We start from the raw sequence: 12640 nt of genomic DNA on the forward strand, positions 1-12640 counted from the left end.
GTCCCCAAAAGAGGTACCCAGATTGAAGTGAGAGAAAGTGTATTTAACCTCTTCTGGAAAAAGAAAGCCCCCAGTGCTGACTTCGGGCCTCTGGGAGGGGCACACGGGATCGAGGTGGTCTCCACTGCAGGTATGGTGGGGGTATGGAGGCAAGTATGGAGTCCGCAGTCAAGTCCCTTCGAGCCATTTGGGCAGCCTCCCATAGTCCCTCCACCCGCCCAGGCTGGAGCCACTGAGCTGAGTATTCAGGTAGAAAAGTCAGGGGAAAAGGCATCCAGGCAAGACCAGTGTAGACAAAAGTGTGAAGGTCAGGACCAACGTGATGTGGACAGGAGAGAATGGAAGGGCCGGTGGGCAGCTGGGCATGGCTGAAAGTCAGAAACAGTGGGGGGTCAGCCTGGGAAGGCCCAACAGCCATGATCCAGGGACTCAACACGGAGGCCGACCTATGATGAGAAAGCCATACTCGGCTCCCCCTTGTGGTGTGCAGGGGGGCTCACACTGGCTGGGTAGAGCCAATTGCTAAATTTTCAGGAATTTTGCTAGCCAGTTGTTAACAGCCATCATTAATTACATAAACTTACAGTTAATTGTATTAGAAACAAAATACATCACTTCCTAACTTTTGTACGTTACCGTTAGTTATGCTTTCAGGGTTATTTATACCTGCTGTATCTGCTGGGGAAACCATAGAAGGGGAAGGCTGCACATCCCTCCCAGCTGTGCTCTAAATGAGGTCAAACTGGTAGGAGTTGGCAAATTCCACAACTGGGGCTTGATTAATTATGTAGACTTCAAGTGATGGAAAAGTGTGCCATGTTTGTTGTCCTTATACACTGTGAATAACTGAGGAAATGTCCCCAGTATTTGAGAACTGTCATCTGATTCAGCAAAGACGTTGCTCGGGTCACTGACAAATTAATGAAGTTCCAACATACCTCCCCCTTGTTTCACTTTTGTTCATTAACTGTAAGGACTGTCGACCCACATTCATGTGAGACTTGCACTCCCAGAGCTGTTCGTTAAAAACACCACTGCTTCCAGTCCAGAGGCCTCTGGACAGGGTCAAAGGCCATTCTTGGTCAAATTCACCCCCCTCGGGAGCCAGTCTGGAAAGTCCCACCTCCCAGCCCCTGCCAGAAAGTTGGCCAGATGTGAAAAACCTCCGGCCTGGGACATGAGTGGGTGCCTCCCCACCTGGGACTCACTTCCACACCAGCCCTCAGCGCTGCATCTTTTGGCCACTTGCCAGCCGCCTTGGAATCAGTGTGCGGACTGGGCAGAAGAATTGTGTTTATTGGAGGGGTGGTGGTGTCGGGGTGGGGAGGACTCAGCATGGAGCAGGGCTGTGTGGGTGGAGGGGTGGAGGGGCTCAGTTGGCCAGGAAGCCCCCATCCACGGGCAGAGTGGAGCCCGTGATCATGCTGCTCCGGTCACTCAGCAGGAAAAGGATGGCGTCCACCACGTTGTCCACCTCTGCAGGCAGGGTGGGGCAGGCTGTGGGTGAATAGGGCTGCCTTCCACCCTTTCCTCCCAGCCCTCACTCAGGCCAGGGGCTCAGGCTGACTCACCAGCAAACTTGCCCAGTGGGATGCGGTCCAGCATGGTCTTGGCCTTCTGGGGGTCGCTCCAGTTGGCCTGGCCCATGGCTGTCATCACCACTGTGGGGTTCACTGCATTCACCCGGATCTGTGCTGGGATAGGCAGGGGTCAGCAAGGTGGTACACGGGCTGAGTGATGGGAGGCACCCCAGCAGGGCTCACCTTGTGTGACCCGAGCTCCAGAGCCATCACTTTGGTCAGCATGTCCATGGCACCCTTGGTGGCACCTGTGAGAGGTAGCATGAGTGGGGCCTGAGTGGGCTGCAGGTGGGGGTGGGGGTGGGGCCAGGGCAGCTGTGCTCACAGTAGATGGTGTGGTTCCTCATTGCACGCTGGGAGGCCTGACTGGACACATTCACGATGGACCCTGGGGCTCCCCGAGCGATCAAGCCCCGGGCCACAATCTGGAATCACAGAGGGAAGCGAGTGAGGCTAAACTGGTGTCACCCAGCCGTTCCCAAGCCTGCCCTGAAGGCACCTCACCTGGGACACCTGGATGACAGCCCGCAGGTTCACGTCAAAGGAGCTGCAGGCAGATGGACAGTCCCTGGTCAGGGATGGGCTACTGCTGCAGGGGCAGCCCACACCCCAGGGTTCCTGCACCACCCCTCCCGCTCACATGTCAAACGCCTCCTTGGTGACCTCCAGGAAGGGCTGCAGCACTGCCACAGCGGCGTTGTTCACCAGCAGGTCCACCGGGCCCACGCCGCCCAGTGCGCGCTCCACGGCCTCCGGGTCACCCAGGTCCACGCACACGGGCTCCACCCCGGGGCACTGTGTACGTATTGGGTGGTGAGGGCACAGCTACCAGTCTCCCTGCCCAAGAACGGGCACAGCGAGGCAGCGGGGCTGGGTGTGGGTGAACTTTCAGCCCACCAAGGGGAGGACTCAGGGGTCCCCGAGGGCCAGCCGCCTTCCTGGGGCTCAGGATCCCAGTCTGAGGAAGGGGGAGGGGAGTCAACGCGCCTCCAGGCCGTTAGGCAATGCACGGCTTCTGGACCAGGAGCCTGGCACCGCCTCCCGAAAGTCCATTTCCTCCCTGCGCCTGAGCGCCTCTGGCCCGGGCATGCAAGACAGCCATTTCTTCCTCCTTCCAAGCCCAGGGACGTCGCCATTCTGTCGGCCACTCGGGGGCCCACGGAGTCCGCGCGCCCTGCGGACTTGGTCAGCCCCGGCACCTGGCGCCGCGCGTCCCGACCCACCCCCGGCCCCGCCCGCTGCCGGCTGGGCTGGGACGAGTCGGCGCCTACCTCGCGGACCAGGCTGTCCAGGTCGGCCCGGGTCCGGCTCACGGCCACCACCTGCACCCCCGCCGCGTGCAGCGCCTGGACCGTGCTGCGCCCGATGCCTGCGGCGAGAGCGGGTCAGCGCGGGCGCCCCTCCCCCGCCGCCCCCAGCTATCCCCGGCCGCCGGCCCACCTTTGCCCGCCCCGGTGACGAGCGCCCGGCGGCCGGCGAGCCCCAGCTCCAAGGCGGCGTTGCCCGGCGTTGCCATTGCGCCGTCCAACCCCAAGCTGAGGCCTGGGGAACGCCGAGTCCCCAGGGCGCGGGGCGGGGCGATACTGGGCGGGGCGGGGGTGCAGCGGGGCGAATCGCAGGGCGCCGGGCGGGGACATTTAAATAGAGGCCCCTGCGGAGCGATTGGCCAAAAGGAGTGGGCGCAGCTGAGGCGGGGCAGTCAGGGTCCTGGGGCGGCGATCTTCAAACTGCCAGGAGGGCGACCCATCCACTTGGGCGTGAAATTGGTTTAGCCAGTCCCCGCCAGCATTTTTTCCCTGCCAAGAGGATTACTGTATTACAAAAAAAAAAAAAAAGGTATGGTAGTTAATACGATAAAGAACATATAAATGGAATACTCAATGCTAACATTTCCTGTTTTTTTAAAAATATTTTATTAGGGGAAGGGGAACAGGACTTCATTGGGGAACAGTGTGTACTTCCAGGACTTTTTTCCAAGTCAGGTTGTTGTCCTTTCAGTCTTAGTTGTGGAAGGTGCAGCTCAGCTCCAGCTCCAGTTGCCGTTGCTAATTGCAGGGGGCTTGCAGGGGGCACAGCCCGGGAGTCGAACTGGCAACCTTATGGTTGAGAGGACACGCTCCAACCAACTGAGCCATCTGGGAGCTCGGTGGCAGCTCAGCTCAAGGTGCCGTGTTCAATCTTAGTTGCAGGGGGCGGAGCCCACCATCCCTTCCTTGGTGGGAGTCGAACCAGCAGTCTTGTGGTTGAGAGGACGCGCTCCAGCCATCTGAGCCACCCAGGAGCTCAGCTGCAGCTCATTGACTTCATTCTCATTACAGAGGGCGGGCGCAGCTCGCTGGCCCATGTGGGAATCTAACTGGCACACTCTCTAACCAACTGAGCCATCTGGAGCTCAGTGGCAGCTCAGCTCAAGGTGCCGTGTTCAATCTTAGTTGCTGGGGGTGAAGCCCACCATGCCTTGAGGGAGTCGAGGAGTCAAACTGGCAACCTTGTGGTTGAGAGCCCACTGGACCATTGGGAATCGAAGCAGCAGCCTTCAGCGTTAGGAGCACTGAACTCCAACCGCCTGATCCACCGGGCCGGCCCTCTTGCTTTGTTTCTGAGAAGAAAGAAATTTGGCAAAAAGGACTGCTGCATACCCTCCCGCCCCCATTCCTTGGAGTGGCTCACTGGTAGTGCCTAGAGAGAAAGAGTTTGGACAACCAAGTAAGCCTGGAGAAGTACCCAATGCCCACGAAGGTCTCCCAAATCACCCCGCAGCCCACAAGACCACCAGCACTTTAGAAATCTTGCATAGGATGGGCGGGACAGAGCCAGGGGGGATGCTGGAAGGGCTTCCTGAGTCTTTAGGGTCAGTTACAGAGGTACACATGCCCACGTGTGCACTGGCTCCCCCTGCACAACCTTTTTTGCTCTGTGGGTCATGGTGGGAAAGTCTAGAACCACTGCCCCCAGGAACGTCTGTGGCCAGGAATAGGGAATTGGCGATTCCAAGACCTCTGGGTCACCTGGGGCTTTGGGCCCAGAAATGTGGATAGGCTAGAGGAGAGGGTGGCCAGGGACAGCAGGAAGCACAGATTTGAGAGGCCCCTGAAAGACAGTAAAGAGAGTCCTCCCCATGAAGCCTGGCCTGTGGTGTAGCGTGTGCGCGCGCACACACACACACACACACATGCACACACGCCCCGCCACCCTGCAAACCCTGCCTGATCCTTCTAACCTTGGACCCTGCTCTCTGCCTGCCAGAGGCCTACCATGTCCTTCCTGAAAAAGGCCCACATGCAGATCCCTCAGCGGCTTCTTGCCCCCAGAATGGTATCCAAACCCCTTCACTTGTCCTGCAATCCTTGGTGGGCCAGCTGGACTGACCCAAGCCAGCTTTGGTGCAAATCCTGCTCTGGGAGGCCCTCCCGCTGGCCAGAAGCGCCCTCAGCACTCCCCACCCCCACTCTGTGCCCTGTACTCTGCCAGCTCAGCAGGATGTTTGCCTGGAGGGCCCCACCCTAGCCCCTCATCCCCTGCCACCGGCTCAGGGTCAGACACAGCCCTAGCCCAGCTGACTGACACCCATGCCCAGCCTTCCGGATGGCACATGCCACGTGAGGGCCTGACCCAGGCCAGCACAACTGGAACCACTGCGCTGGGCTGCAAGACCCTGTCTGCTGTGCCTGGATTCCAGCCAGGGACAGTAGGAAGCTCCTCCCCAGCCTGGGCTGCCCTCTCAGGGGTGGCCTGGGGGGTGGGGGTGTGCCTGAAGAGGAGCTGGATTGTGGGGGAGGGGAGTGTTGGATAAGGATAAATTAGATTGGCCAGGCACCCAGCCCCTCAAGCCTGTCCCATGTTCCCTGGGGATGGCCTAGGGTCCAGGCCTCTCCCTGGACTCCACAGACCCTCTACTCTCTTCAACCGGCAGCGGTCAGATCCGTTGCTGGGCTGCGGAGCAGGGACAGAGCCTCGGGAGGGAAGGTGCCCAGGGCTGGCTGGGGGTTGCAGGAGGGCAATGGACAAGAGGAATCTTCTCCATGTGAGGGATTCTCCATCCTGCGGCCACAAGCAGGCTGGGCGGTGGAATCGGCTGGCTTCAGGATTTGCCCTCTCCCCTTCATGGAAGATGAAATGTGTGCCCACCCCCAATTCCTGACCCTGCTGGCCCCCATCTGGCCCCAGCCTCGCCCAGTGCCCTTTCAGAGCTCTGCAAGCCCTGAGCCATGTACCCCTAGATGATGGCCAAGGCATACTATGCTTAAGGCTGCCCCCCCCCATCAACACAACCCCATCATGCCCCCAATCTGCCCCTAACCAGCCGAGGACTCCCCTGATCCCCTCCCCTCACTGGAAACACATCTTGGTGCAAATCAGTGGACTCTTCTGGGGGCGGGGCAAAGGACTTAACGTGCGCTCCCACTTTGTGCCACTGACACCTGTGGGTTCTGATGCCAGTTTCACTGCAGGAAATGAGCCTGAGGGTGTTGCTCAGAGAACCTCCCAACTTGTGGAACAGGGCTCACAGGCCCGATGTCTGCAGAGGTGTGGGGATCATGGCAGGGCACACGACACCTCCGCCAGGTCCCTTAGGCATGACTCTGACAGGCAGGTGGGCCCCTGCCACCTCTCCCTCAGACTTGGGGCTGGACCTCCAGACACAACCGCAGGAAGAGAGGCCCCTGACAGAAAAGCCATTGCACCTTTCTGAGATCTCCCTGACTCCTGCAGGCTCAGGTGAGATCAAGTAGGGAGAAAAAGATAAATGTTTGAATTCTGCTTTCAAAAGTGTAATTTACCAAATTGCTGTAAGTCAAAGTTAACTTACGAGGAAAAGTTTCCTTATATCTGGAAAAGCAAGATTAAAAAACCGGCAATACAGCAGGTCCTTGAATAACCACATGTTGTCCAACATTGTGTCATTATAAGTTAATGAGAACAAAATCACTTCCTGGCTGGGACCACTGTCTGTGTGGCGTGTGCTCGGTCTCCGTGTGTGTGTGTGTGTGTGTGTGTGTGTGTGTTTCCTCCGGTCTCCTCCCTCATCCCGAAGATGTGCACGTGATCTGGCGTTTCCAGATTGCCCCAGTCTGAATGAGTGAGCGTGGCTGGGTGTGCGTGGCCCTGCGATGGTAGGGTGCCCCGTCCAGGGGATCTTGCTTTTTGCGCTGAATTGCCAGCAGAGCCTCTGGTCCCCCTTGACCCTAAACTGGAACAAGAGGCTTGGAAACTAATGATCTTACTTGTTTTAATTCCTCTCTTAAATGCAGGTATAGCTCACATTTATTTCATTGTTTAATATTAGAAATGTAAAAAGGAACATAAATAGAGCCACTTTCTCTTTTCTTTTTTAAAGATTTTATTGGGGAAGGGGAACAGGACTTTATTGGGGAACAGTGTGTACTTCCAGGCCTTTTATTTCCCAAGTCAAGTTGTTGTCCTTTCAATCTTAGTTGTGGAGGGCGCAGCTCAGCTGCAAGTCCAGTTGCTGTTTTCTAGTTGCAGGGGTGCAGCCCACCATCATTTGCAGGAGTCGAACCGGCAACCTTGTGGTTGAGAGGACGCGCTCCAGCCAACTGAGCCATCCGGGAGCTCAGCGGCAGCTCAGCTCAAGGTGCCGTGTTCAATCTTAGTAGCAGGGGAGAGAACCCACCATCCTTTGCGGGACTTGAGGAATTGAACTGGCAACCTTGTGGTTGAGAGCCCTCTGACCCATGTGGGAATTGAACCGGCAGCCTTCGGAGTTAGGAGCTCCCTGAGCCACGGGGCCGGCCCATTATAGAGCCACTTTCAAATGGAGCAGGAGCTGCCATCCCAGAAGAACCACCTTCCTTGTTGTTTCATTCCTCAAACCTTTGGGATGTTAAAAAGGCTAAACAACCTCGGGACTGAGCCTAAAGCAACATTGTATCCCAAACAACTCTTTGCAAAGGTAACAAGAAAGCACTTGTTATGACTCTGGGACTGAAAACTAAAAACACTGTTTCGAATCAGCCTCACTATGTTTCTGCACCAGTCGGCTTCCCTGTAAGGATGGAACTGCCCCCTTCCCTTTCTCATAAACACCAGGCCTCTGTCGCCTCAGCCCACCACAAAGATTTCTGTCAGAATCAGTGCTTCCCAAGTAGCTTTTCTTTTCTTCCCAAGAACAAATAGAACATTTATGAAAATTCACTTCAAGACAAGTATCACTTACCTAATTCCATTTCTTAAGCTTTGTGTCATATAGAGCACATTTCTGACCAAAATGCAATTACTTTAGAAATCAATAGCAACACCAACAACAAAACTAGAAAACCTCATGTGACTGGAAATCAAGAAAACAAGGTGAATACATCACAAGGCAAAGAAGTAATCATCATAAAAACTAGAGAGCATTTCGATTCTTCTGATGAAAGTATTATATGGAAAAACAAATGTCTTACAACTAAGGTAGAAAGAAAGTCATCTAAAGAAGAGGCATGAGGACTATTTTTGCAGAAGGAACTAGGATAGGAGGTTGGGTTCCCAGCCTGCTGCCTGTGTGCCACCCGACACGGAGCCGGCAGACAGACGTTACTCAGTGATGCAGAGCAATCTCTCTGGAGACTAGAGATTCATGAGGCCCCTCCCACAGCTAAGCCCACAGAAGGAAACACTCTTGTTGTGCAGTACAAGAGTTAAAGACAAACCTGGTCCTATTCTTCTTGCATCTTACTGAAGTTACAGATAAACTTGCCATTGGTCTCCTAGTCTTCCCGCCCCCATACCAGTGAATTTTCCATGGAAGCAGAAAACACAGGTAAACCCTAGGCTGGCATGGAACCGGTCTGTCTTCCATTAGCGATTAGAGAGCGCCACTGCCTCTGGGGGTGGCCTTTGTTCTCTTCCTCTCTGAGAAGTACACTTATTTTCACTTTAAACTCTATCAGCTCACTGTTTGAATTCTTTCCCACTGAAGCCAAGGACGCTCTTTTCTTTTCCTGTAATGAAAGTATACAAACATTTTTGGTGGTTGTTTTTACATCTGTTTCTTTCTATTTCTTATTTCTTATTTTTCAATTACAGTTGACATTCAGTATTATTTTACATTAGTTTCAGGTATATAACATAGTGGTTAGACATTCATATAATTTACACAGTGATCCTCCCATTAGTCTAGTACCCATCTGACAACATACTACTTTTAACAATATTATTGATTATATTCTACCTATGCTTTACTTTACATCCTCATGACTACTTTGAAACAACCAATTTGTACCTCTTAATCACTTCACCTTTTTCACCCTGCACCCCAAACCCCTCCCATCCGGCAACCATCAACTTGTTCTCTGTATCTGAGTCCTTTACGCTGTGATTGTTCATTTTAGCCTTTAGATTCCACATATATGTGAGATCATGCAGTATCTGTCTTTGTCTGACTTGTCTCACTTAGCACAATACCCTCTAGGTCTACCAACGTTGTTGCAAATGGTAAGATTTCATTCTTTTTATGGCTGGGTGCACAGGAACACACATGTGTACATGGGACACGGGAACACACATGCACACATGGACAGACACAGTAAAACACAGGACACATACAATACACATGTGTGCACACCCACGCAAACACGCTTGACTGGGCACATGCATTCACACACGGGCAAATAGCACACAGGGATGTGTGGACACACGTGTGCACACACGTCTGCACACAGGCACACATGGGAGTGTACACGTGTGTACACAGAGCACACAAGCACGCCCACATCTGACTGACAGGATGAGGAGGCCCCAGAATGTCTGCAGGTTCATCCTGGATGCTGAGCTGAGCCAGGTGCCAGGCCTGGCCTTGTCCTCTGCCCAGGCCCCTTCTGCAGGGCAACCATGCCAAGGCGAGGACGGAACCCTGGCACCCTCTGCAGCTGTTCCCACGGCTGGATCTCGGGGCAGAACAGCCAATAGCGCCCTGGTGCAAGTGACGGCCTGAGATGGCTGCTGCTTCCCAGTCTCCAGGTGGCTCCTGTGGACCCTGCCGGGGCAGAATTGCCCCAGTGCCCGGAGCTGAGCCCAGTCCTGGAGGCTTTGAACCTAACCATGGTGGGGGAGGGCGCTGGGGAACGCTCGCCCCTCCAGGAGGGAGGCCAAGAGACTCCTCACACCATATTTTGTTTTCTTGAGGACAATGAGAAGATTGACAAGATTTAAGACCTTGCAGCCCCACCTTGCCTGGAGACTGTGCTGTCCTTCTAATCTCAGGACTGTCCTTGGGTAGCCTGGGGAAAGCCACACCAGCTACTCCCAGAGTCGGCCCAGGCAGGAGGCAGGTGGGGATGCAGAGCTGGGGAGGAGCCGCCACGCCTCCTGACCGCATGCTGCCTCCCTGTTCACCCCCATCTCCACCATGGGGCACTGAGGCCCCATACCTTTCATGCTCAGGAGCTCATGGGGAGCTGACCGCCCCCCACCCCCTGTCTACAGACACAGCCCCATGCACTATGAGTGCCAGAGCTGAGGGCCCTGCTGTTGAGTTCATGGTAAATTTGGGGGGCTTAGGACAGTTTTCTCCTCCACAGGCCAGGTCACTGGCTCCTCAGCTTCTTCTGCCTGCTGCCCCCATGCCCCGGCCTCTCTGTCACATGGAGAGGATGGGCCTTTCCTCCAATGTGACGGTGTCTCTGGAGAGTCCACAAGCGCCCTCAGAGCTGGCCGAGCTCAGACACGTTTCTTCTTCTTAGGCCCCACTGCACCCTGCCAGCAGCTCACGCCTCCTGATGGGGCTGGTTCGTCAGGAAGTGCTGTAAGTCGCCCCCCACCCACCAGAGCAGAGGGAACAAGTCCAAATGGACTGAGATGTACAGCATACTGTCCTGTCCATAAACTAAACATGTGGCCCAAACAGTCGTGGGCATCTGCTTGCAGTGGTAATGTCACCGATGTCACTCAGACTAGCCCTCACACTGTAAGTCATCACGGAGCATGACAAAATACACCTGTCATCGTTTTCAGGAAAAGGATAATAAGCAGCACAAGACTCTTTTCCCTAGGGGATGGAAACCCCTCAGCTGATGCCCTGCCTGGGATGACACCTGAGTGCAATAGTCCTGTCCGGCAGGGTTTGAGGCAGCAGACGGGGCTGGGACCACAGGGCACGGCATCGGGGAGAAGGAGGCCATGCCCAGCAGCCTGTGTGTGGGTCCTCTGAGTCCAGGGCTGAGGAGTAGGCTGTACACATGTCGGGTGAGAACAGCTTCTAGGGGTGCAGCAGGGCTAGCGACAGGGGTGATCTGGCCCAGCCAGATGGGCAGAGCTCATTAACACCAAGTCCAACTCCCAGGGTATCCTGCCATGACCTGTGATGTCAGGACCAGTAGCGGTAGGCCTACTCTAGTTCCACTCTCGGAAGCCCTGATAAAATTCACAGGGGAAATAGTTTGGAGGCTGAGTCTCACTAATTTGGAGGACCTTGCGTTTTCCATAGGTAACCTTAATAATGCACAAAACCAAACTTAAACAAGTTCAAAGTGATTAGTCAGTAATTAAACTGCTTACCAGAATGAAAATCAACACTCTTTAGAAGAATATAACAAAATCCAGACTCTTTATGGCACATCATCCGCAATATCCAGTATACATTGAATTTTTTCTAGAAATGAAAAGAAACAGGAAAATGCTATCCATAGTCAAGAAAAAAAATCAGCCAATTAAAGAATTGTCTGGATTTACCAAGCAAGATTTTAAAGCTGCTATTATAAATATGTTCAAAGAATTAAAGAAAATATCATCTTGATAAGTGAACACATAGGAAATTTCAGCATAAAATGGAAACTATGAAAAAGAATCAAATGGAAATTTTAAACTTTAAAAGCACAATAATGAAATTAAAAAACATTACTAGATAAGTTTAACAGCAGATTGTAGATGACAGAAGAGTCATTAAATTTGAAGGCAGATCAGTAGAAATGATCCAATTTCTATTGGAGCTAACCAACAGGTGGCTCAGTTGGTTAGAACATGAGCTCTGAACAACAGGGCTGCTGGTTCGATTCCCACATGGGACAGTGAGCTGCACCCGCCACACCTGGATTGAAGACAACGAGCTGCAGCTGAGCTTCTGGAGGGGGGTGGGCCAGATGGCTCAGTTGGCTGGAGTGCGAGCTCTCAACAAGGTTGCCGGTTCAATGCCCGCATGGGATGGTGGACTGCGAGCCCCCTGCAACTAAACATTGAAAATGGCAACTGAACTTGGAGCTGAGCTGCGCCCTCCACAACTAGATTGAAGGACAACAACTTGGAGCTGATGGGCCCTGGAGAAACACAGTGTTCTCCAACATTCCCCAATAAATCTTTAAAAAAAAAACACCAGTGAAAATGAGACTGCATTTCAACTTATGGAAAAACTTGGTGAAATGTTTCATATTAAATGCATCTGATTTAAAGCACAATTAAAGTTTCATAAAAATAAAGTATTAAAAAAGAAACGATCTAATTTAAAGAAAGAGACCAAAGAGAAATCAATAGACCCTCAAGAACCAGCTGCATATGATGGATAATCTAATATAAAGGTAATTGAAGTCCCAGAAGAAGAAAATGAGAATAGGGCTGAAAAATGTTTGAAGAACTAATGCCCCATATTTCCAAAAATTTGATCAGAACCATCAACATACAGAACCTAGAGCTTACTGAATCCCAAGCAAGGTAAGTATAAAAAGAACTATATCAAAGCACTTTATAGCCAATCTGATTAAACAAAAGATAAAAAGAAAATCTGGGAAGAGACCAGAGGAAAAGCACCCATGTTCACAGGAAAGTAATAGCATGAGTAAATGGGTGATGACTCCTCACAAAAAACAAGGAAGGTTATAAGGCAATGAAATAATATCTTTAAATTGATGATGATGAGAAGAAGAAGAAGGAGAAGGAGAAGGAGAAGGAGAAGGAGAAGGAGAAGGAGAAGGAGAAGGAGAAGGAGAAGGAGAAGGAGAAGGAGAAGAAGAAGAAGAAGAAATAACATAACATAAAATAAAAATCTATCAACCCAGACAGTCTATATGCAGCAAAAATATCCTCTAAAAATGAGGGTTAAACGAAGACATTTTCAGGTAAACAAAAGC

The 12640-nt window shown here is 52.7% G+C and overlaps 1 protein-coding gene across 1 annotated transcript; it reads right to left on the reverse strand.

The window, feature by feature from the left end:
• Nucleotides 1-24: 24 nt before the first annotated feature.
• Nucleotides 25-3189, reverse strand: DCXR (dicarbonyl and L-xylulose reductase). The gene is made up of 8 exons (XM_081030110.1): nucleotides 3021-3189; nucleotides 2852-2949; nucleotides 2221-2375; nucleotides 2085-2127; nucleotides 1906-2005; nucleotides 1764-1828; nucleotides 1572-1689; nucleotides 25-1476 (listed from the first exon to the last, which is right to left on the reverse strand). Exons 1-8 carry the CDS (start codon nucleotides 3094-3096, stop codon nucleotides 1373-1375), a joined length of 759 nt encoding a protein of 252 aa, XP_080886236.1. The 5' UTR covers nucleotides 3097-3189; the 3' UTR covers nucleotides 25-1372.
• Between the last annotated feature and the right edge of the window lie 9451 nt (nucleotides 3190-12640).

The sequence above is a fragment of the Rhinolophus hipposideros genome (assembly GCF_964194185.1).
Source record: "Rhinolophus hipposideros genome assembly, chromosome: 20".
Classification (NCBI taxonomy): Eukaryota; Metazoa; Chordata; class Mammalia; order Chiroptera; family Rhinolophidae; genus Rhinolophus; species Rhinolophus hipposideros.